This window comes from Hipposideros armiger, unplaced genomic scaffold (assembly GCF_001890085.2).
Source record: "Hipposideros armiger isolate ML-2016 unplaced genomic scaffold, ASM189008v1 scaffold_4, whole genome shotgun sequence".
Classification (NCBI taxonomy): domain Eukaryota; kingdom Metazoa; phylum Chordata; class Mammalia; order Chiroptera; family Hipposideridae; genus Hipposideros; species Hipposideros armiger.
In genome coordinates, this window is record NW_017731354.1 from 7,665,599 (window position 1) to 7,690,558 (window position 24,960).

Consider the following 24,960-nt stretch of genomic DNA (forward strand, 5'->3'; position numbering starts at 1 on the left):
AAAAAAAAAAAAAGTAATTTATTACCCATTTTTTTGCTTTATTTACTTATAAAGCTTATAAGTCTTTCTCTTTCATTGCAAGTGCCCTTTATTTCAACTTTATTAGTGTAAAATATTGGGTTTTTATGAACTAACCCAGGAACATATTGAGCATTTATGAGTTTATTTCTATATGAAAATTTGAGTCCCCAAAGACAGCCACTTACTAATGAACCACACAGCTTAAGTAGGAAACTCCCCATTTCTTTATATCTGTAGGCCTTTGTTAATTTATGAAATTATGGTGCCAAGACAGAGATAAAATTGTACTTAATATAATTTGTGTTATGTTTTACTATATCTCTGATTGTTTGAAAATTATTAATTCATGAATATCAAATAGGGCATTTACCCTATCTAACCCCTACTCCTCTTTGTTGAAAAAAATATAATAAATGGTGTATGTGTCAATTAATGATACTTATTTGTTAATCATTGTCAGACATTTGCTCTGTGCTAAGTAAGCTAAAGGAGACAATAGCTTCAATCACCATGGTTAAGAAGTGAACTTCTCAGTCCTTCTGCACGTGGTGTCTTTTCCTTGTTAAAGGTGTTGTGTGTGTTACTTGCAGAAGGTTTCTGGGGAAATAATTCCAAGTAATAAGCATTGTAGAAGGAAATTATGTTTGCAAAATTTTAAGTGTCATAGTTGTTTTATACTTATGAAAACATACAAATTACCAAAGCATCATGAATTTATTATACTTTTTAGTACTTCATTATATTGTCATTTTGTGGTTTGGTGTTATTTATATACAGCATAAAATAGCACTTTGAGTGTTTTAATCAAATTATGACTCAAATCCTTGCCATTTTCCTTTACGAGTAAGCAGCTCTTAATTTTTCAGTGTGATTTTCCTAGCAGTAACAGTCTAGGAGATACAGAACCTGTTTTGTAGCCTGAATCAATTTATTTGCCCTTTCAGGGCCTCAATCGCTTCGTTTGCAAAATGAAATATTTAAACCAGGTGTTTTTGTAAAGTTGTTTGCTGACATAAGACTCTACTTTCTCGTGGAGCCCTTTATCTGGATCGAAGGGAAATCAGTGAAAAGAATATCGTTACTTAACAGTAAAGTAAACCTTCTTGAAACTCATTTTTTTCTGCTGAGCTTAAGAATATGAATTTATTTTATAGTGACTTTCTTGATATTGTTCAATTTTGTGATTTTAATTTGTGGTAATTGTGGAAAATGAAATAACTTTATCCTTTTTTTTTTTAATTAAAAACCATAATCCTTTACTATTTGCCTTTTCTTGGACTTGTTTGTAGTAATTCATAATGGTTTTTGTTTTTTGTTTTTCCCCTAAGCGACATTGATGTTTGGGTCCCAGAACCAGACCACTCAGAAGTCCCTGCTGAATGGTGGGATTTTGATGCCGATAAGTCACTCCTCATTGGGGTTTTTAAGCATGGTAAGTGCAAAGTAAGATACACAGTCTTTTTCTCTGTATGGTATAATTGACGTTCTGAGTTTGTGGATTTCCACTTACAGCTTTATTCTAGTTACACCCGTGTTACTACATATATTATATAAAGCATGCACGCCCATGCTGTCTGTCAGTGACTGCATTTCCTCATGAAAAGAGTGGCATATGCCTCTTGCCCGTCCTAGACATTAGCCTCCCGTAACTCCGCCTCTCAGGAAGAGTTCTTATGTGAAGTGTGTAATGTGTGTGTGATGAGTTTTTCTTTTTTTTTTTTTCATTTTAACTGATACATTTAAACTTTCAAATATACATATTACCAGATCATATAATATTTGTATTTCTAGAAAACATGCTTAACCTGTGTTATTTTAATATATGGTTTCTTTAGGATTATCAGCCATCATAAATATGAGAGGTGCTTGTATTTATACAGCTTTCTTTTTATTCTTTTTACTTTCATATCTGGTGATCCCTCCAGGTTATGAGAAATATAACACTATCCGAGCAGACCCAGCACTGTGCTTCCTGGAAAGAGTGGGGAAACCTGATGAGAAAGCAGTTGCTGCGGAACAGAGGGCGAATGATTATATGGACGGGTTCGTGCATCTCAGTCATGCATTCTCCTTATGTCTGTCAGCATCAGCACATTCTGTGTCCCTGCGTTTATCTCAGATAATGGAGTAGTAAGACAACTGGAGTGCACAGTCTAAAAGAGCTAATGATCAGGGAAGAGACTGGATCTGGCCCACACCCGTTCTTTCGATGAGTTCTTCATTTTCCCATTAATGGTCACGGCCACTGAGGCCATAAAATTTTGGGGGCATAAGAAGGAAGAATAAAGCTACAACATTACAATTAAAGAGAAATAGGAGGTTTATTATACCAGTTATAAGGCCTTTATTATCTTTCTTTTCTTACCAAAAGAGGGAAGGAAAACACTATATTAAGGTTAATAATCCCACATTTAAAAGTGAACTTGGGCATAAGAGTAAATTAAAACTAACTCTCTTCTGACTTGTCATTTAACAGCCTTAATGCTATGGTATGGGTTCCTCTGACTAGAGAACAGAATTTAGGCTGAGAATAAAACACTAAAAAGTCCTTCCAGCAAAGCAAGACTCTATTTGTTTATCTTGTGAAGATAAATTTTAAGTCCACTACAATTATAACGTTTGTTGGTATTTTAACAGGGATATAGAAGACCCAGAATACAAACCTGCCCCAGCTCTCTTTAAAGATGATATAGAGGTATGCTCCAAATCATATTTTCACATCTTCAATTTTAGTTATGCTGTGGTGTCTTTGTTTGCTTTTTCTTTTGTTTGTTTTTCCTTCATGTTTTCATTATACATAATTATGTTCCTTAGAAGATGAACTAAGTTAATGATCAACTTAGCTTGACAAACATCATAAATAATCATTCCGAATTTGCCTGATCTCCCCTTCTAGACAAGTTGGAGGCTGGTTCAGACATGTGGATAATATCAGGCTTGCACACATGCTTCTCTCAGGAAATAAGAAACACAGTGTCCAGGGCAGAATCCCAAAGCAGAGTAAGAACTAGATACTAAATATGCACAGAAGACATAGAAACTTACCTCTATAAACAGGTGTGAAATAGAGGGTGGAGCCTAGAGGAATTATGAGCTGCTAAGGCATAATTCTAAGTTCTTTGTTTATATTAAATCAAAAGGAAGGAGAGGAGTTGCTTGAAGATGCAGAAAATAACCCATGGAGTTGGGGAAGTGATGTTAAGAGTGATGAGGAACTTCTGTAGTATTTATGAGAGCATGGTAAAATACGAGGTGATGCTTTAGCTGTCAGGCAGGGTTTGCTGATCCTGACAGCCGCGGGACGTGGGTATTGGTGTTCTATATGAGATCCAGAGATGAGGGTTAGGCTGGTGTGTGTCAGGAAGAACTGCAATCCTGTGTAAAGTCAGAACCCTCAAAACGCAGACCGGTCTTAACAAACAGCACAGGGACTACAAGGAAATTTATCTTAGAATGGACTCTCAGTACGGAAAAAATTGTCACCCCGGAGAATTCATAGCCATAGTCCTGCGTTCTCATGAGTTTATGGCTTGATGCTTCTACTTCATCTGCATGTTCCAGGAACACTCAGGCCAAAAATGTAATATTAAAAGGGCTGAGTAATGAAGATAAAGCCCTCCCTAAAATGAGGTCAAAATCCAAAAATTCAAATTATATGACGAACAAATTACCATAAGTGATTTTTAGCCAGTACAACAGAGAACAAGACTAGACCTCTAAGTATGTCTGGTGATTAATCTATTGAAATAAGTAAAGAAGTAAAGTTTTTAAATGATTAAAGACATTAAAGAAAGAACCAGGAACAAAAGAAAGGTAAGATAAGATTTTAAAAGACTAAGGACATATGAAAAAGAATTACGTAACTTTGGAAGTGGAAAACACAGTCATTGATATTTAAAACTCAACAAATAGGTTAAACATTTGTCTAGAGAAGTAGTTTAGACACAGTTCGTGAGAAATGACTTAGAAAATATATGTGAGGAAATTATCCATAGTGAGCATGATGAATCACTTTGGGCCAATCTGGAGAGAGAAACCACATAGTAATTTGAACAGGGAAAGTTTAATGTACAGGATTATTGACGATAATGGGGGCATTAAATTACTGAGGGATTGGCTAGTAAGAAGTTAAAGAACTAACAAATAAAGGAATGGCCACTACTCTTAGGGCTGACAGAGCACCCAGGAAGGAGCCCATCCCCATGAGGGCTGAAACCCTCGCCTTTTGGGGGATGGAGGGGCCTGGCCACTGCTCACTGGATGGCAGAAAAGTTCCTGTGCTGCCACATTGGTGTAACTTGGAGTAAACCCCACCTTCTAGGGTTGCCAAGGAAGCTTTCATGGGGAAGCGTCTTACTGGAGCTACCCCATTGCAAAACCACCCAAGGGGGAGGTCTCTAGGGAAAACTGCTGGCCAGCAGGTGCTAAAGAAGCTACCTGAACTCCAGGAGCTGGCACTGGGGAGCTGGCAACGGAGGAGTTCCCCAGAATCAGGAAATGAACCCCCTTTCCTCCTACAGCGTCTCAAGCTCCCACTACTGACAAAACTTAACACCATGCTGGCTGGCTAAGAGAAGATATTTAAAGTCCACATCTATTTTCTTACGGCTAGCACAAAATAACCAGCATAAAGGAATATATGAAAAACTTGTTAGAGACAAAGAGAATAGCATGATAATGTCTGGCATATGTATCACAGGGATTCCAGAAGGAGAGATTAGAGAGCATAAGGGAGAATCCCTATTTTAAGACAGATCAGCTGAGGGTTTTTCAGAACTTGATGAGAGACATGAATCCTGAGATTCAAGAAATAATGTGACTCTTGGCAGGACAAATAAAACTAAATCCACTCTAAGAAATATCCCGGTGAAACTGCAGATAGACCAAACAAAGAGAAGATGTTAAAAACAACCAGAGAAAAAAGGACCTGCTGATCCTTCTAATGTTAGGCTTTTCTAAAACAGCAATACAAACTAGTAGTCATGGGAATAAAATCGCCAAAGTTATGGATATGTTAAATTTTTGATAATGTTGGGATATCTAATTAAAGATACTCTGTTGACAGATAAAAATTAGGTATACAGCACAAGCAAACTGTTCAAGGCTGGAAAAGAAGATTTCACGTTTGTCTGATAATGAAATATGAGAATGAATAAATTATGAGAGTTGGTATAGAGAACAAAAAAAAACAGTTTTAAGTAAAACCTGAGGCATATTTACAATTAGAGGAAGAGTGGAGGAAAAGGAACTGGCCTAAAAGTAATCTTAGAATAGGAAATAGTTTTAGTAATGACTGGTCAAAGGCAATAGAGAAGTATAAAAGGGTGGGAACTTAGAACAAGAAATGATCATTTTTATTTTTGCGAAATTAATCTTAAAAGTTCTCTATTACAAAGAAGTTTGATTCTCTTCTTATTTTGACCCAATTACCTTGTGACAAATTTCTATTTTCTTTTAAAAGGATGATGTTTCCTCGCCAGGAGATCTTGTTATAGCAGATGGAGGTGAATTGCATTTATTTCTTTACTTAGTATTATTTGAAAGTAACATTCTCATGATACCATTGAGACCAAACAACTAATAAATTTTTATAATGTTTCAAATGTGTATGAAATTTTTGTTACATACTGTTTTAATCATTATGGGACATACTATTGGGTTGTCGGAAAAGTCATGACGTGTTTTTGCAACGAAAAACATAGAAAAAATGCGTCATGACTTTTCCGACAACCCAATAGTTGATTGGGAATTGAACAATATTTTTAGTTGTTGCAAATCTTTATGCAGTGACTCGGTAAGCTTTTATAGAATAGAAGAGTTGATGATTTTATGGCTTGATTATTAAAATTGTACGTGAGATTTCATCATTACAGAGTTAATTCAATAATCCATTCAGCTTATTAGTTCCCTATCACATTAGGAACCATTCTGTATCACTCAGTTTCTACAAACCTTTTCTGTCCAGGGTGTTGTACTTCTTTCTGACACCAAGACAGGGAAGTACTGTCACTAAAGTACACTCACGCCCTCCTGGGAACAAAGGGGAGCAGTGCCTCACTCTTTCACAGTTCAACTAAGAATGAAAGAGTAGTTTTTGCTTAGCATGAGTGATTACTACTTGATTATGGCGTATGGAAGTATAATATTCCACCCTGGAGATGGAGAGCTAGGTCCTGCACTATATGGGGTATATAGAAGCCTAAAAGTTTACAGCATTGCCATATTGAATTTTTATAAATATATGTTCTTCCCTAATGATTTTTTAAACATTTTTATTCTAATTAAATTGAAATAAATTTAATATAGAACACATCAATTAGAAGAGTTTACAGTATTCAACTTCTCATGGATTCCAGTTTGACTTTTAATTTCTGTAAGTTAAAGCATTGAGTATTTGTCAGACCTGAAAATGCAAGAGTTATATTTTCTGTGCATGCAAAGTTCTCTTTTAATAGATAACATTGTGGTTCTTTATTCCACCATGACCTACTTACTTTGAGTTCCTCTTAAAGTTTGTTGTAATGTTTTTAGAGCTGTACTTAAAACTTTTATGATGAGAGATTAGTTTGGTTTGGTTTTTTACGTAATGAGATTGAAAAAAAAATGTTTTAAACTAGGGAAATTATGCTGCTTTTGTAAGGTTCGTTACAGTATGTTTAGCTTTTAATTTTGTTTCTTAGTTTTTTTTCAATTGACATGAGTATCTTTAAATATAGATGGTCAGCTGATGGAAGGTGATAAAGTGTATTGGCCAACTCAGTCAGCTTTAACCACACGCTTGAGGCGCCTCATCACTGCATATCAGCGTACCAATAAAAACAGACAAGTCCAGCAGATACAACCTACTTTCTCAGTGCCTGCCAGTGTAATGCAGCCTCTTTATGAAGAAGCCACTCTTAATCCTAAAATGGCAGCCAAGATAGAAAGACAGCAGAGGTAAGACACTAGCAATATATTTTCAATATATAGTATCTAAACATAGTGGTTCATTCTGAAGGCTGTTAGGGTGTGATTCATGAGTTTGTGAAAAACATATCTAGATGGAGAAGTTGTTCAAAATAAAATGCTTTATGCACATGTGCATATATACATACTCACACATACTTGTATATACACAGAAATATGGTAAAAGTAATAAATTTTTGCATTTTATAGGTACTAGCCATATTTCATATTTTAACCCTTTTGTCATGTTTATGAACCGTGAGGTATGAAAGAAATGAAGGTACAGAGTAAACTCAATAATTAAATTATCAGGCCGGCCGAGTGGCGTGTTGGTTAAGAGTTGGCTGGGGACGCCAGATCTGAGCAGCAGGGCCCTGGTTTGGATCCCACATTAGGGCCAATGACGCTGTGCCCTCCACAGCTAAGATGATGAAAAACAGCTTGACCTGGAGTTGGGCCGCCGTGAGCACCGTCCAATGGCCGGCAAGCGACTGTGTCACCCGGGAAGAGCGCAGTGATCACAATACCAACATGGGCCAGTGAAGCAACATCCTCCACAACTAGACTGAAGAACAAAAGGACAGCAACTTGTCTGTTCCCATTCCCCGATTCCCCAGCGCTGTTCCCCTCCCCCAAATCCCCAATAAAATCTTCAAAAAAATTTAAATTATCAATGAAACATATAAATTACATGAAATAAATTCCATTCTGTTTTATTTTACATTATGACGTTTATGAAATATCAGAATGTATGAAAGACAAGTCTATCCATGCTTTATACGCAGTATGAATGCTTGGAATGACTATGTTAGAGGAGAACAAATAGTAGTAGAACTCTTTACAGGAGACTTGGTTAAGGAAACAGGGAAGCTACTCTTATCCCAAAAGCTTTAATTTCGTTAACAGAGCACATGGAAAAGAATAGGAATGGTTAGCAATAACCTGGCCTCCTTGTTAAACCTGGGTCCTTGAATGTTCTCTGGAAGATGGATCATTGTTCTTTTGTTTCATTTAAAGCACATTCGTTGTATCAGAATTTTCTTAGTCTGATACTTAAGATTTTAGCTATCCTAGATATAATGTTCAAATACAGCTACCTCTATAAACAAGATACACTGAAACAGGTAACTCTCGGTTATGTGTCATTGCATACAACACACATCAAAACATAGTGACTTAACATCTGTGTTTTTTTTTTTTAAAGATTTTTATTAGGGAATTGAGGGATGGGAACAGAATTAGGGAAGGGGAACAGACAAGTTGAAGAACAAACGTTTGTTCTTCTGTCTAGTTGTGGAGGACGTTGCTTCACTGGCCCCAATTGTCACCATCATTGCGCTCTTCCCGGGTGAGGCAGATCAGTTGCCGGCTTCCGGACTTCCGCTCACAGCGGCTGCCAGCTGCTCATGCTGGCTGCTGGCTACACACAGTAGCCCATGGCAACCCACTGCCACAGGGGCTGCAGCCTATGCCATCGCCAGAGACTCACGGCAGCCCAGCTCCAGGCTGAGCTGTTGTTCAGCATCTTAGCTGTGGAGGGCAGTGTCACTGGCCCTCATATGTAGGATCCGAATTGGGGCCCTCTGGCGTCCCAAGCCAATTCTTAACCATCGTGCCACTCGGCCGGCCCTAACATCTGTTTTTTATTTCTCACAATTAAGTGGGTTGACCAAGTAGTTCTCCTTCCCATGGTGTTGGCTGGAAGGTCCCAGGTGGCCTCACTCCCATGGCTGGCAGTTGGTGTTGGCTGCCAACTGGGAGCTCAGATTTTAAGAGAAAGCATTTTTAGTGGTCAAGGCGGAAACTGCATATTTCTTAAGTCCCCGTTTCAACAGTTACAAAGTGTCACTTCTGCCACCTACTGTTGGTCAAAAAAAAAAAAGTCACAGGGTCAACCAGAATTTATGGAAAGGGAAATAGATGGCGCCTCTCAGGGGGAAGAGTGGCAAAGGATTTGTTGGCATCTTTACCACATGCGTTTTCCCTCAACTGTAGGATCTGGATTAATCTTCCTAAAAGACTCGTTTATCGTGATATTCAGTGGCTCTCATTTAGTGTAGATATGAGGTCTCAGTTCTTAGGCCTCAGTTCAGGAGGCTGTTCAGTTTAGGCTCCAGCATGCATTTCGAATTTGATCCACTCCTATGCCTTCAGCCAGAATGGCCCACTTATTCTTGACTCAGTTCCCTAGTTTATGTTGTTCCTACAACACAGAATAATAGCCTTCTTCCTGCTCTAGTCCATACTTAGTCCATCCTTCAGACTCAGCACATGTCTAAGCCTTTCCTAGTTATTTTCTCAACCAGTCTAGCTCAGTGTTCTCTGTTTTCTGCACTCAGATATCACCTATGTAAACTACTCGTTTGTCACAATAATATATTGTAATGACAATTTATCTTTCCCTTTCTGTGTCTTGTCTTTCTATCTCAACTATAAATTCTTTGAAGATAGACACTAACATTTTTATTTTGTGACCTGTGTAGTCAGATTTCAATTCATCCTTTCTTCGTCATTCCTATTTTTAACACTCAGGTGCAAGGTTCATGTAACTTGATTGGTATCCCAGACTGATTATTTTCACATCATCATTACATTAATTTAATGTATCGCTATAATAAAAATCACAAGTTAATGTTTTTCAGAGTTCTTTCTTCATACACTTTTTCTAATTTATGCAACAATCCTGTAAGTTAAGCAGGGAAAAGCTTCTATAAATAGGCTGTGCTTGGAGATCTATGGTGTGTGAATTAAATATTGCCTTCTTGGAGTATCTTTAGGAGGTTTTAACTGAATAGAGACAATTTTTAACCAGGTATTTAGAGCGTTTCATAAACTGACCCAAACCCTATCTCCCACTGTCCCCAGTATGAGCGAGCTCCTTATCAATTTGAAATGTTCGTCATCTGCAAAAATGTAGGTCACTTCCTATTTTGCTTATTCTGAACCTTCCTATCATCCCTCCATAGTTTTAGCCTTGTTCCATCTTAAATGCCACTTTGTGATGCCTCTCTTGATCATTCAAGTCTAAACTGATCCTTTCATCTTCTGTGCTTTCCTAAAATTCTGGGTTTTATAATGCATAAAACTATAAAATACTACCTTATAAATATGTTTGAAATATTTTATCTTTTTTCCTGAAAGGAAGGTCATCATATCTTACATAATCTTGTACCCTATGTATATTTCCTCGCGTAGTAAATGTGCAGAAAACTATTAATGCCTGAAGGAAAAGAAAATGGTTAGATGGATGAGTCTAGTAGTATTTTAAAATGTGTTTGTTTACAAGGCAGTAATCCTGGATTTAATACTTGAAAGTGTTAGGTACTTGAAATGTTTTAAATCATTATTATAGTCATTATATTGAGCATTAATAAATATTTGTTTCAGTAACCAATGTGGCTTTTTCTTTAATCTGATTCGAAATAGATGGACAAGAAGAGAAGAAGCTGACTTCTACCGAGTTGTGTCTACATTTGGAGTGGTATTTGATCCTGACCGAGGCCAGTTTGATTGGACAAAATTCAGAGCTATGGCTAGACTCCATAAGAAAACTGATGATAGCTTGGAGAAATATTTGTATGCATTCATGTCTATGTGTCGGAGGGTTTGCCGTCTTCCTTCCAAAGAGGGTATGTATAAAATTTCTTATTTTCCTTGTTTTGGTCAAGGAAGCAAAACCACTAAAATTTAGAAATTTTCAACTCATTTCAATACTATTCAATATGTCAGCAATTTTTCATTCTTATAAGTAAACTATGCTTAAAGGTCCCTTATTCTTTAACCCTATTAAAATGAGATCTAGAGAGAATAAAGGTCCATGCTGAGAAAATAGCCAGTGTTTATATTTAGTATTACATTTACGATTGGGGGAGATGAAGATAAAGGATAGCTTTAGGTAAGCAACACTAAACTACATTTTTAGTCCATCTTATAGGAACTGTGCTAGAGGGCTCATTTTACATGAATAATTTTGCAGGAAATAAGGCCTCCACTGAAAACATTTAAAGAGGTTTAGTAGGAAAAAATCACCCACGGCCTTCCAAAAACAACAACAGCTAATCAGAGGTGCTAATGCTCAGCTAAGGAGTTGTTTTGGAATGAATTTCATGGTTTTTCAGGCCCAGAGAAATAGCTTTTCCTGTCAGCAGTTCCTCTCAGTAGTGCATTGTTACAAGCAACTGTCTTCTTTCTTTGTTCAATATGATTTCTGACTGCTAAACCCAGTGGCTTCCTACTCCTGTTTCATAGTAAAAATATAAGTGGCTCATAAAAGGGTTTAAATTCTATGTGGGTTTGTTTGTTTCTATTTCCTAACAGATTTGTTGTCAGTCTACTGAATAGAAAGCAGCCAATCGCTTGATTACCCAAATACCAGATGATTCAGGGTAGATCTTAGTGTCCTTTAACGTCCATTGTAATACCATAAATGGATTTAAAAAGATGGATAAGGCCAAGTACTGTCTTCTAGTATTTGTAGTTGCCAAGAGGTTCTCATTTTTTTTAATTTCTTTTTTTTCTTTTTTCTTTTTTTTAAGATTTTTATTGGGGAATTGGGGAAGGGGAACAGCCAAGTTGTTGTCCTTCAATCTTAGTTGTAGAGGGCACAGCTAGCTCAGCTCCAAGACCAGTCGCCATCCAGCTGCCCATTGGCAGCTTGCGACCGCTCAGCTCAAGGTGCCATGCTCAATCTTAGTTGTGGGTGGGCTTAGCCCACCATCCCATACGGGAGTCGAACCGGCAGCTCAGCTTCAGCGCAGCGTCACTGGCCCATGTGGGCATCGAACCGGCAACCCTGTTGCTCACAGCTCTCGCTCTTAACCAACTGAGCCACTCTGCTGGCCCCTCTTTTTTTAATTTTTTAATTCCCATCAGCAATATAAATTTAAGTGAATAAATTCATCACTTTTGATTCCAGGTGTAAAAGAAAAGGGAAAAGGATTAATTACTAAATGGTGATTAAAAAGGTAGCTTTTCCGTGTTAGAAATGACTGACGTTTTACTTAGATCACTTTCCCAGTCTTCCTCAGTTCACATTGCCCTTAATATCTCAGTAATTTTTCATAGTACCCAAGGTCATAAGTTCTTTTTAATGAGTAACTAGGTCCAAACAACTTAATAAGTATCTGTGTCCTAACAATCTAGTAATTGTTTGAAAACAGCATAAATTGAAAGAAAAAAATAATACCTTTATATCTTAAATAATCACAGTTACTTACTAATGGGATGTGTACACCTTCTCAAATCTTAGAAGTAGCATGGATACTACCACTCGTGTTTCCTGTTTCGTAATTGATTTTTGACTGGTCCTTGGTTTTTTGTTTTGTTTTGTTTTTTTACTTTTTATTTTGAACTACTTTTAGGCTTTCAGAAAAGTTGTAAAAACTAGGGAGTTTCTATATATCCTTCTGTCTGTATCTCTGCTCACAAACATATGACCTCACCAGAAGGAATATAACGTGTTAAAACTGAACTATCATACAGTGTTTGGAAAATGCCCCTATGTTTCCTGCAAATTTTAAGAAAGCCTTTGGTTTCATTTAGGGATATGTGGACTTATGTTTATGGAGTATTATTAAATAGTTCTAAGTTATAATTATAAAAGTGAGCATGAGTGTTTTTCTCTTTAAGGCAGAATAGTAAGACCTAGTTCATAGGGAATTTCTTAAAAGTAAATTCTTAGTTTTATTAATGTACTTCCAAAAGAGTCTTCATGCTTTACTTACTTTCTATAGATCCGTTATTATTTATTGTATGTTACATGATTTTTAGTACTTTTAAAAAATCTATTTCTCCATTTAAAAATATTAAAAATAAATTCTGGAAACTATACAGAGTTACATTTTAGACGAAGTTACATTATTTGTTTAAAATCTATAATGAACTATTTTTGAGCTTAATATTTTTGTTCTGTTTTAATGTAGAATTTGTGGATCCAAATATTTTTATTCAGCCTATCACAGAAGAGCGTGCTTCTAGGACTTTGTATCGCATTGAACTTCTAAGGAAAGTAAGGGAACAGGCCCTCCGACATCCACAGTTGTTTGAACGATTGAAGCTTTGCCATCCAAACCCAGACTTACCAGTCTGGTGGGAATGTGGCCCTCATGATAGGGACTTGCTTATTGGAGCTGCTAAACATGGGGTGAGCCGCACAGACTATCACATTCTTCGTGATCCGGAACTCTCATTTATGGCAGCTCAGAGGAACTACAGTCAAAGTAAGATGGCTCATTCAAGGACTTCTACCCCTCTTTTACAGCAATATCAAGTAGCACTTTCTGCTTCTCCTCTTACCTCTCTACCTAGGCTCCTAGATGCTAAAGGGATTGTTCTAGAGGATGTGAAAGTTAAAAGTGAAAACCTTAAAGAGGAGCCTCAGTCTTCTGAAGAAGAATCGATGTCTTCTGAGGAGACCAGGACACTAATAAAGTCTGAGCCTGTAAGTCCAAAGAATGGCGTCTTACCACAGGCCACTGGAGACCCGAAACCTGGTGGGAAAGGCGAAGCAGACAGACGCATGGTTGCAGCCAGAACAGAACCCCTAACTCCAAACCCGGCTTCTAAGAAACAGCGCGTCCGCAAAAGGGGATCAGAGTCTAGTTCGGATTCGGACTCTGATTCTGCGCGGTCATCCTGTTCCTCCAGGTCCTCGTCTTCCTCGTCCTCCTCCTCCTCTTGTTCCCACTCGCGATCAGGCTCTAGTTCTTCGTCGTCCTCCTCCTGTTCTTCAGCCTCGTCCTCCTCCTCGTCCTCCTCCTCGTCCTCCTCCTCGTCCTCCTCCTCTTCATCAGAAGAAAGTGACAGTGAAGAAGAGGAGGCCCAGAAGCGAGGTATATGCACAAAGTGCTCCTGCTATTATGAGACGGCACTTCAAGTGAAGAGAATTGACTACGATAACGCAACCATATTTAAAATCGTTAGCTTAAGGGCTGGCCGAGTGGCTCAGTGGGTTTTTGGTTTTTTTCAGCTGAGCCGTCCTGCCACCTGTTGGCAGCTCAGCAACAGCTCAGCTTGGGCCGGGACTCGAACTGCTGTGTCAGTTGGTTAAGAGCTCACTCAAGAGTGCGAGCTCTGAGCAACAGGGTCACCGGTTCGAGTCCCGGCCTGAGCTGAGCTGCCGCTAAGCTGCCAACAGGTGGCAGGATGGTTCAGCTAAAAAAATAATAGTAAAATAAAATTGTTAGCTTAAATTTTACAGGTACACATTTTCTTAGAGAAGCACTATTGAAAAGGAAATGAGAATTACTGGCATCCACTTCTGTCCAGTACTCAAGGCATTGGAAAATGGGTTAGTCAAGCAGGAATTAGCGATTTTACGCAATAATTTTTTTTCTTTGTGATTGTCTTAACTTTAGTATTCTATTTTTCCTAGAAAAAGTTGATCAGTGAACAGATGAAGATAATATTCTATTACAGCCACCAGGATTCTTAGCTTAAGCAGTCAGACCAATAAGAGCATCGTAGGCCCTGCTGGTCAGTAGTGTGGTGTTTTGGGTCCTCTTCTGCAGGGTCCTTGAGCAGCCCAGTTTCACGGACAAGTGAGTGAGTTACCGTCGAGTGGGCGCAGTGTCTGCTCTGGCTTACAGAGCCTCCACACCTCCCAGGAGCCTCAGGCTCCCGGAACAACTCCACAGGCATGACATAACATTCAGGGTTGCCACAGGGCCATGCCCAACTGTAAGAGTCCTCCACTTAGAGCTCTTGTATCCCCGCCAGGTATCCAGGACCCTCCCAGTCCAAAGCAGTCCATCAGTCAGCAGTTTGTCTGTGTCAGGGAAGCAGACCTAGAGTTAACTGAGGGTCAAATGCTTAGGCTTAAAAGGATGTTATGTTAACCCTTTGTCCTCGAAGTCCTTAGTGTCACTTCTTTTGCTTTTGTGCTAATTTTTAAAAATGAGTATTTTATTCTAGGTGAATTTTTTTCCTCTTTTTTACTATTTGTTTTACTTCTTTTTTCATTTTCAGCTATATCTGAATAATTATATGAGATTTGAGAAGTAGATGTAAAATAGTTTTATTCAGCCTTTTTTAAACAGTTATAATTGTTCTTAGCAGAAGGTACCCCTCACATGAAAGCCTACGATGAAGAAAGTGTCGCGTCACTGAGCACCACCCAGGACGAGACTCAGGATAGTTTCCAGATGAACAATGGAACTCTGGATTCTGCTTACCTACTGCAAGGTGGATACATGCTGGCAGCTTCCTATTGGCCAAAGGTAAGAAGAATATCTTGCTGGAATAGATTATTTTTTGTAAATATTTTTTATATTGCTTCAATGGTAACTATTATTATTATGTAGAAAAGTAGGTCACTATAAAATGTAGGATGACATTTTGGTATTATCACGAAAATGAGGGGGCCAGCTGAGTGGCTCGTTGGTTAAGAGCTAGCTTGGGAGCGCGAGCTCTGAGCAGCAGGGCCACCGGTTTCGATCCCACATGAGGGCCAGTGATGCTGTGCCCTCTATAGCTAAGATGGTGAACAACAGCTCGACCTGGAGCTGGGCTGCCGTGAGTCGGCAGCAGGCGTGAGCTGCCGTGAGCAGCTGTCCAATGGCCAGCGACTGATCTGCCTCAGCCAGGAAGAGCGCAATGATCACAATGCCAACATGGGCCAGTGAAGCGACATCCTCCACAACTAGACTGAAGAACAAAGGACAGCAGCTTGTCTGTTCCGCTTCCCCAATTCCCCAACACTATTCCCTCCCCCAATTCCCCAACAGACTCTATTAAAAAAAAAAAAATTAGGTCTACTTAAATGTGTATGCTTCTCAACATAACCTCAGAATGTTTAGAATGAAAGATAATGAATGCTTATGTTCATATACAAGTTAACATTCAAGTGCTTCTTTATGAAATTAGTGCTTTCAACTGAGTCTCCTTGAAGAAATTTACTGTAGCCATTTGTGACTCAGGGAAAAAATTTCATTTAAGTATATGTACATTCAGTGGTAGCAGTTCAAATTGGATTAATACAGTTCTTCCAGTATGTGACTAGTACAAGAATACTTACCCTCTCCAAGTGAGGCTGGGAAGTGGGGGCGTAGAGAACTCTGTACTCTTTTATATACTTCTGAGTTGTTTGAATTTTTCACAAGGAGCTTGTATTACTTTTGTAGTTATAAAAACAAAAGCATAGAAAAGTATCTTTATAAAATATTTTTTTAGCTTCACCAATGGGAATTTGTACTTGAATAACTTCTTACTGAATTGTAATATGTGTGTGAGAATACGTATGCATACCAAATGCACATATATGGTACCAAGGTTAAGTCCATCAAGATTCAGAGCCATTTGAGCCCCACAGGTCTTGCCTGATTATTAAAATTATACTTTGATGTTGCATACTTTCCAGGATCGTGTGATGATTAACCGATTGGACAGTATTTGTCAAACAGTTCTGAAAGGAAAGTGGCCTTCAGCCAGAAGGAGTTATGATGCCAACACAGTGGCTTCTTTCTATACCACCAAGCTGCTGGACAGCCCTGGCGCAGCTACAGATCATAGCGAGCCCAGCGTGCCCACTCCTCCAGGTGCCACCGGTGTTAAAGAAGAGCATGACCAGTCAGCACAGATGTCAAAGGTGAAGAAGCATGTACGAGAAAAGGAGTTTACAGTGAAAATCAAAGACGTATGTTTATTTTTGTTGCCCTAGGACCTGATTGCGATTGCGGTGTGCAGCATGCTCTTCCTGCAGATGGCTGCCTGCTCTTCCTTCCTTCACACACTTGTTCTCTGGGTTTTGGATCGTTTTCCTTTTGATATCCAGGTCATTAAACTTGAATGTTCTAGAGTGACCATCATTAAATATGTTTCTCTACCTACACTTCTGAAAATGGTCCTTCTGCTTATCAAGATGCTTTCTTAAACAGTCTGACAATTTCTAGTTGTGGTTCTTTTATATATTTCAATGGTGTGTCAGTGCACTTTCTGTTTTAAACATTTAGCATGCCCTGTTATCAGTAACCTCATTTCTCCATCTGATTTTTGAAACTTAATTGATTGCTCAGTGTCTTAAACAAGGGTAATATTCGGTAAAATAGCATATGAATAACGTACATAGAGACGGATGTCCAAAGCTGAAAGTGTTGCAATGTATTTAGGTCATGTGAAATACTTTGTTTGGCTCATAAAAGTGTATGCGGTACCTGGATTTTTTTTCCTTTTTCATTAAAGATAGAAATTTTAATATGCATTGTAGAAAATGATTAAATGTGTTTTGTTTTTTTTCAATATACTTATGAGCAAAAGAGAACTTAATTAATGTTTCAGGGTTTGTACTTAGAATTTTCTCTTAATATTCTGCAATGCGACTTTTAGTTGTTCCTTTCTTAATAATGGTGTTCGTTTCACAGGAAGGTGGTTTGAAGTTGACATTTCAGAAGCAAGGGCTTGCTCAGAAGAGACCGTTTGACAGCGAAGACTGTGCCCTGGGACAGCAGCAGTACCTCACCCGCCTTCGGGAGCTTCAGGGTGCGTCCGAGACCAGCCTCGCCAGTTTCCCCAAGGCTGTGCCAGGATCAGGTGACTATGCTAGAAACAGTGGTCTCACTGTGAAATACTTCCTGTCATGTCCAAAACCTCTTTCATTTACTCTTACAGTAAAAATCCATTGGTCCTTTAATGTTGGAGCCTCTCTTAACTCTGTAAGGTAATCAATGTAATTTTCAATATAAATAAATATTGGAACTTTTAATAGGACATTTTAAAGCATAGCGGGCAGCTTAGTTTGGGGAGCTTATGTGCTTGGGTAGAAATATTTTATCAAGTAGCTTTATACAGATAAAAGTTCTAATAGCATTTCAGCATGAAAACAAATTAGGAGTTTAAAGAAGAACACCTAAATCACAAATTAATGGTGATTGGTAGAGGAAGTTAAAATGAGTTGTTTTAGAAATACTTGAGAGACGACACAGTCCAGGTATGTACGGGATACAGGAATAGTTTATGACGAATCCCTGGAAGATAATCTTCCCTTCTCATGGAAGGAACACTTGGAGAGATATTTGTATAACATCAGACCGGCTTAGGAAAGGTGAACCTAGATTATGGCCAACATCAAGAGCTGAGCTGGGGAGGACTGGGGGTTAGTGGTCATGTAGGAATGGGGTTGATGTAAGTAAGGCCTTTCATCCATATTAGAACAGGACAGAAGCCATGAGATGTTCTTATAAACAGAATGGTAGTTTTTAAAAGTGGTGCTTAAAGGAAGTCTATTATTACAGCTAAAATGTTTTAAAACATAATAGTTTGTTAACTGGTTATAATAAAATTCACTATGTGGATATAATGAAAGGTTTCTTTTTTTGTAATGTTATATCACATTCCTCAGTGCTAAAGCAATATGCAAAAATGATTTTTAATCATTGTGATTAGTTATTCCTTACCATATTAATTAAGGTACCTTTTTTGAAACTGACATGTAGGAAGTGACTTTGATCAAGTTCCACCACAAGCCAAACGGCAACACGATTTTTAGGGATACCCATGACTTGCTTAAAAAATTCTCCTTAAAAGAGTGAAAATGCATTTTTCGCTATAGCTGTGAACCATTTTAAACAAAAGATGTTATCCTTAATATTTCCTTTTAATAAGAGAGTTCTATTTTGCAGCACTCTTTAAGGACAGGAACTCTGTCTTACTCTTCTTTGAACCATCATAGTATCTTCTAAATAGCTCTTTCATAAATATTTGCTGGGAAAAAGTAACTGAATGCATGAAACTTTTTTGTTTATGTTTTTTTTTTCTTTAAAAAAATTTTTTTTTTTTTATTGAGTGCCTACTGAAATGAGGAATGAGAAAGGTCAATTTAATTTGGCAACTAAACAGTTAGTGGTGATCTCAAGAAAATACCTTTAAGTTGGCTGGGGCAGCATGGACTGTGGAAAATTGAGAAATGAGTTTAGTGTGATAAAGAGGAACACAACAGTGACAAATCTTTCGAAAGTTTTAAAAGTTATAGAAAGGCCAAAATAAGTTTATTTTTTATTTGTTAAGTTGGCCATGTTTTTAAGTTTAGAAGAATCTAATGTAGGATAAAATATTTTGGTATAAGAAAGCAAATATAAATGATAAAACAGGCTTTTAGAAAAAGTAGAAATAAATGGGTTCAAAGAAAGGGTCAGGGTTTATATTGTACATGAGAACCGCTTGCTTCTTCCTGTAAAAGGGGAAGGAAGAAAAGGTATATGACTATCTGGGGAGAAAATTAAGGAAATAAGTCAAAAGTTGAAAGAGGCCTGGATTACAATCATCCAAGTTTTTAAAGGAGAAATTGGGGTGGTGTTTTTAGTCTGAAGAATTGCTTGATTTAGGATATGTAAAATAGAACTAATACTTCTATACATTTAGAAAAGTGATTACTTTTAATTTAAGAACTAGATTTTTATACTATTTTGCATTTTTAATTTGATTAGGTACTTCCATTCAATCAACTCTTGGTGCCAATGGAGTTATATTAGACAACCAGCCCATAGTAAAAAAAAGGCGGGGAAGGAGGAAGAATGTAGAAGGTGTTGACATCCTCTTTTTTAACAGAAATAAACCACCTAATCATGTAAGTAAAGCAATACATAAAAAGTACTGAACCTTGAGTTCAAAATTTAGTCCTAGTAAAATATATATTGCTGTTTTGTGACTGTTTTATAGAATAATAATTAGAAAATTAGAAGTACACTACATAATTTGAGATTGTATCTCAGTAAATTCAACATTGGCCAAGATTCATGAAAATCTTAAATTTGAAAGATTTAGTAGACTTTTAAACAACTTATTTTTTTTTTCTTCTTCGAAAAGAATTCCTTCGTTGGAGCAAAATGAGAATGATAAATCATGGAAATAAAATTTTCATTTGGTGTTTTTCTACAGGTTACCTTGGGCTTAACCACCTCACAGATTTCCACAGGGATCAATCCAGCACTGTCCTACCCTCAATCTCAAGGAATTCCTGATACAGAAAGTCCAGTTCCAGTTATTCATCTTAAAGATGGGACAAGACTTGCAGGCGACGATGCACCAAAGAGAAAGGATTTGGAAAAATGGCTTAAGGAGCATCCAGGCTATGTGGAAGATTTAGGAGCTTTTATTCCTGTAGGTGATACCTTACAAATCTTGGTATATTTTATTTTTATGATTTATCAAAGCTGTAATGACGAAGGATAAATTTTCACCCACTTATATTAAATATGTGTTCTGCCCAAAACTTAGGAAAATGTGCAGGAAAAAAAATTTACCATCTTTCCCATGATACAATGCAGTATCATTTTCAATTTTTCCATTCTGCTTTCAACAAGTATTTAACAATAAAAATTACCTTTGATATACAGAGTACTATGTTAGACCCAATGCAGGTTGTAAATGTATAAAAAAAACTTCAGTCCTTTCCCTCAAGGAAATTATTTTTAAATAATAACATCATAGTAAACATATATTGAGACTTTACTGTGTGCCTGGCATTATACTTAGCACTTATCAATGAGATAACATGTATTATCTTTTTTAATACTCCCAACAACTTTATCAGAATGGCATTGTTATAACTATTTTATAGATAAAGAAGTTAAAAATACTGAAATTTTAAGTAAGTAGTGCCATGCCACACAGCTAGTAAGTCTTATCTTAAACCTAGTTTCCAAACTCCTCCTCCTTAAGCTCTTTGTCAAGTTACAAGAATACAGCTTCTGTGTGTCTCCAGATGCACAATGAGTTAGGTTAATCCAAGATGAGAATCATTATAGTTCATTTGCATTTTCCTTATCCTCTGAAATACTCACCAATCACTATCTTAAGGGTGTTTAGCTTTCTCACTCGCAGAAGTCTATTCATTTCATTTCGCAATACTTCATTATCAGATGCTGATATACCAAATTTTGTGTCTGTCTCCTTTGAAATTTCTGTGTACTTTATAAGGTAAAAGAATAAAATATATCCTCTATACAATGAATTTAGCATGCTATTCCAGCTGCCTCCTGTTATTTTTTCATAATAAAAAATTATGAAAATTAAATGGATCACACAATGCAGCTCTCCACACCCTGTGACCTTCTCAGGGACTGTCCTGTTCACCTTTGTATCCCCAGCACTTGGCACCTGATTCATAGACTAGTATCTAGCTCCCTATACATATTTATTGAGTCAATGATTAAAAAACAAAAACTATCTGAAGACGAAACTGTGCTATGTAAAGATAAAGTGATTCTTATTTAATAACAAAAAGTTAACTACCTCGTGATTTTTTTCATGAAAAGGAAACCAGCTCCAGTCCCTAAAATAATGGGACTTTATCGGTAATAAGCATTTTAATGTATTTGTATCTGTAATATATATTTAGTTCAGTATTTTAATTTGCTGTTATTGTCACCAGGAACTAACCTAGTAGTCTGAAACAGTGACCCTCAGTCTTAGCTTTTGAATACCTTTCACATCCCTAATTTTCTCAGAGGGTGCCACAGATTCTTAAACTTTTATTTAATTCCTTTTGATTAAAAATAAAGCCAAAAAAAGCTCTTATAATTCTGAGAGGAGGGTTTTTCACAAATCTGATGGGCAATCATAGAATAAATATAGCAATTCTAAAAATAATGACATTTTTAGTTCAGTGCTATAACTTAACATGTTAGAAAATAATCATTTATTCAGTCAGTAAATTTTTATTTAGTACTGTGTGCTTGTTGCTATTTTAAGTGATTGAGGATAAAACTGAGCAATAATCTTTAAAGGATTTTCATACCTTTCTCATCACTGCAAAGGAATCTTTATTAATTTTTTAACAACCATTTAGCATTACTACTGCAAATAAACCTTATATAATGTTTTCTATAATTTTATTAATATTTAAAAACATTTTTAAAAGAGCATTTATAGCAGTAAAGAATATGAAATAATTTCCCAAGGATACTCAACATTGATGATTTCTTGGATCTCACACTCTATTGTGGTATACCTATAACTGGATAATTACAATATGGTATATATACTATAACAGAGGTATGTGTAAAGTGCCATGGAAGCAGATAAAAGAATAATTAGTCTGCCTAGTCAGAGTAAAGTGTCTGGAGGAAGATAGAAGGAAAATAGAGTGAAATGACTAGTGAGTGATAAAAGAATCAGTAGGCATTTGACCAGGTTATCACCAGACGAGGACATTCTAGGCATTATAAAACAATTATGATGAGAGTTTTCGAAGGATGGGAGTGGTATTCATAAAACAGTGACGAGGCTGATATTGCAAGTTATGTGAGGGAACGTGTCGGTTAATAGTAACTGGATAGAAAAGGTTGAATTAGGGCCCGGCTGTCATGGGACTGGTATGCCATGCTGAAGAGTTTGAGCGTTAGTCTCTTGGAATGTTCTGATTGATTGGAAATAGCTACAAACCTCAAACCCTGCTTTGTTAACAGCTGTAGAGGTCAAAAGCATGGTTTGATGGAAAGAGTTTTTATTGCCAGATATAGCCCCTTGCTGGCTTCATGACCTTGAGGAAGATAATCTCTCCGAGCCTGCATTCCTATTTATAAAGTACGAATAATATGTTTGAGTATTATGTGGATTACGTGAGAAGATGTAAGGAAGTCTATGAGTGAGATGAAGGAAATTAAATCCTCTAGCACACGTATAAATTGTGTCTGAGTCCAGAGAATATTACCTGATGTTTCAGGTAAAATTTATCAGAAGTTAAGGACTATCCAATTTAGTGGAAGCTACTCCAGCATTATTGGCTACTCCTTCAAGTACCACTATAGGAATACAGTTGTCTCTGAGGGCATTTAGAGAAGGAATTGGTAGTGTCCTCATTTTAGGAGCCTACTATTAGACAGAATGAAAATGTGACCATTATGATAGCCTTGAATTAGGTTTAAATTTATAATATAAGGAAAAGATTCACAGGGTCAAATATATGGTGATGGAAGGGGAACTGACTCTGGGTAGTGAATGTGATATATAGATGAGGTAATACAGAATTGTACACTTGAAACCTATGTAATTTTACTGAACACTGTCACCCCCATACGTTTCAATTTTAAAAAAAGATTCATGTAATACCTTTTAAAGTCTTATTTAGTCTTTTTATTAATTATAAAAATATTTAAAGTTTAAATATTTTTTGAAGTTTATTAACAGGTAAATTCTTCAATATGACATTGAAGATATATAAGATTTTATATATAATATGTGATATATATCTTCAGTATTATAGGATTAAGTTACTTTAATCAGTTCATTTGTATTATTTACACAAGTGAAGATTTAAAAACTATTTTTATGTCTATTTATTTTAGAGAATGCAGCTCCATGAAGGGAGGCCCAAACAAAAAAGGCATCGTTGCAGAAACCCCAATAAGCTAGATGTTAACAGTCTCACTGGAGAAGAGCGTGTTCAGTTGATTAATAGAAGAAATGCCAGAAAGGTATTTATATGTTTGTTGTCCTTTTATGTTGATTCAATATATATATATTTTTAAAGATTTTATTGGGGAATTGGGGGAGGGGAACAGCTCTGGGGAATCGGGGGAAGGGGAACAACAAGTTGCTGTCCTTTTGTTCTTCAGTCTAGTTGTGGAGGACGTCACTTCACTGGCCCATGTTGGTATTGTCATTGCGCTCTTCCTGAATGAGGCAGATCGGTCACTGGGCCCTGGACGGCCACTCACAACAGTTCTTGGCAGCTCACGCTGGCTGCCAGCCACTCACAGTAGCTATGGCAGCCCACTGCAGCAGGGGCTGCAGCCTATGCCGTCGCCGGCAACTCATGGCAGCCCAGCTCCAGGTCAAGCTGCTGCTTACCATCTTAGCTGTAGAGGGCAGTGTCACTGGCCCTCATGTGGGATCTGAACCAGGGCCCTGCTGCTCAGAGCTGGCGTCCCAAGCCAGCTCTTAACCAACGCATCACTCGGCCGGCCCTGATTCAATATTTAAGAGATCGCTAGAACACTCTTCATTATGCAGTACTTGCTCACAGACCTGGAAATGGGTTAAACCTAGCAGATTTGTGTCAAAAGATATGGGCTATAATTTTATGCAGTCTAATTTCAAATCCTATATCTGTGGCTAAGGTGTTGAATAAAATAAGTAAGTCACTTTACATAGCTGTGCCTAAGCAGCTGCACTGGTTCTCAACAGGGGGCAATTTCGTCCTGTAGGGGACATTTGGCAAGTCTGGAGACATTTTTGTAGCCACAATTTGGGAGTAGGGAGGTGGATGGTGCGCAGGAAAACAATGCTACTGGCACCTAGAGAGGGTAGGAACTAGGGATGCTGCTAAATTCCTGCAATACGTAGGACACCCCCAACAACAGGAGTACGAGATGTCTGTAGTGGACAGACTGAGAAACCCTGGTGAAAGGGCAACACTCTCATTATCACAGTCATAGATTTATATATTTATCACTGTAATTTTCCATCAGCTGGCCGTAAAGTGTCTTGTTCTGTCTGAATTGGCATATTACATAATTTTCTGATAGATGGAGATAAAATGTCTTAAGCAAAGGTAGCTTATAGACTAATGGTACCTCTGTGCTTATGTTGCTTTATTGATTGTTGCATGGTAAGAGTCAGATTTTTCCAAAGTCTATTTCTGGACCAAATGTGGCTCAATATTTATTTTCCCAAATTGTTTTATGTTTGGATTGGCATACATCAGTTTTACCTCCCAAAGTAAATTAAAGAAAGGATGCTTATGGCACCTTTTTCTAGGTTTATAGCTTTGATATTTTTATTCTGTTTTTCATTCTGATGAGCAAGCAACAACATAAGTAAGAAATAAATATTGGCCTCAGTAAGAACAGCAAACTTCTCACTGAGTTCCTCCACTCACAAGTTAAATTACCTTACAGAGCTCATGTTAATTCCCTAGTTCTCTTTTGCTGCTAGTATAAAGATACATAAAAATTATTTGAATTTCTCAGAAAAAATATTGGAATTGGAAGAAAACTTTTAAAAATAAGTTATTTTAGGGCAGCCGGTTAGCTCAGTTGGTTATAGCACAGTGCTCATAAC

General features: G+C 37.3%; 1 protein-coding gene across 1 annotated transcript in view; it reads left to right on the forward strand.

Moving 5' to 3' along the window:
* CHD9 (chromodomain helicase DNA binding protein 9) overlaps positions 1-24,960 on the forward strand; it is a 135,656-nt gene that overhangs the window by 103,643 nt on the left and 7,053 nt on the right. Inside the window, exons 24-36 of the mRNA XM_019644273.1 lie at positions 1,350-1,453; positions 1,947-2,064; positions 2,659-2,716; positions 5,483-5,525; positions 6,738-6,957; positions 10,393-10,595; positions 12,888-13,796; positions 15,022-15,182; positions 16,322-16,597; positions 17,322-17,490; positions 19,383-19,522; positions 19,834-20,055; positions 23,244-23,372. Coding sequence (XP_019499818.1) covers positions 1,350-1,453; positions 1,947-2,064; positions 2,659-2,716; positions 5,483-5,525; positions 6,738-6,957; positions 10,393-10,595; positions 12,888-13,796; positions 15,022-15,182; positions 16,322-16,597; positions 17,322-17,490; positions 19,383-19,522; positions 19,834-20,055; positions 23,244-23,372 — 2,752 coding nt within the window. The remainder of the gene's footprint in view (positions 1-1,349; positions 1,454-1,946; positions 2,065-2,658; positions 2,717-5,482; positions 5,526-6,737; positions 6,958-10,392; positions 10,596-12,887; positions 13,797-15,021; positions 15,183-16,321; positions 16,598-17,321; positions 17,491-19,382; positions 19,523-19,833; positions 20,056-23,243; positions 23,373-24,960) is intronic.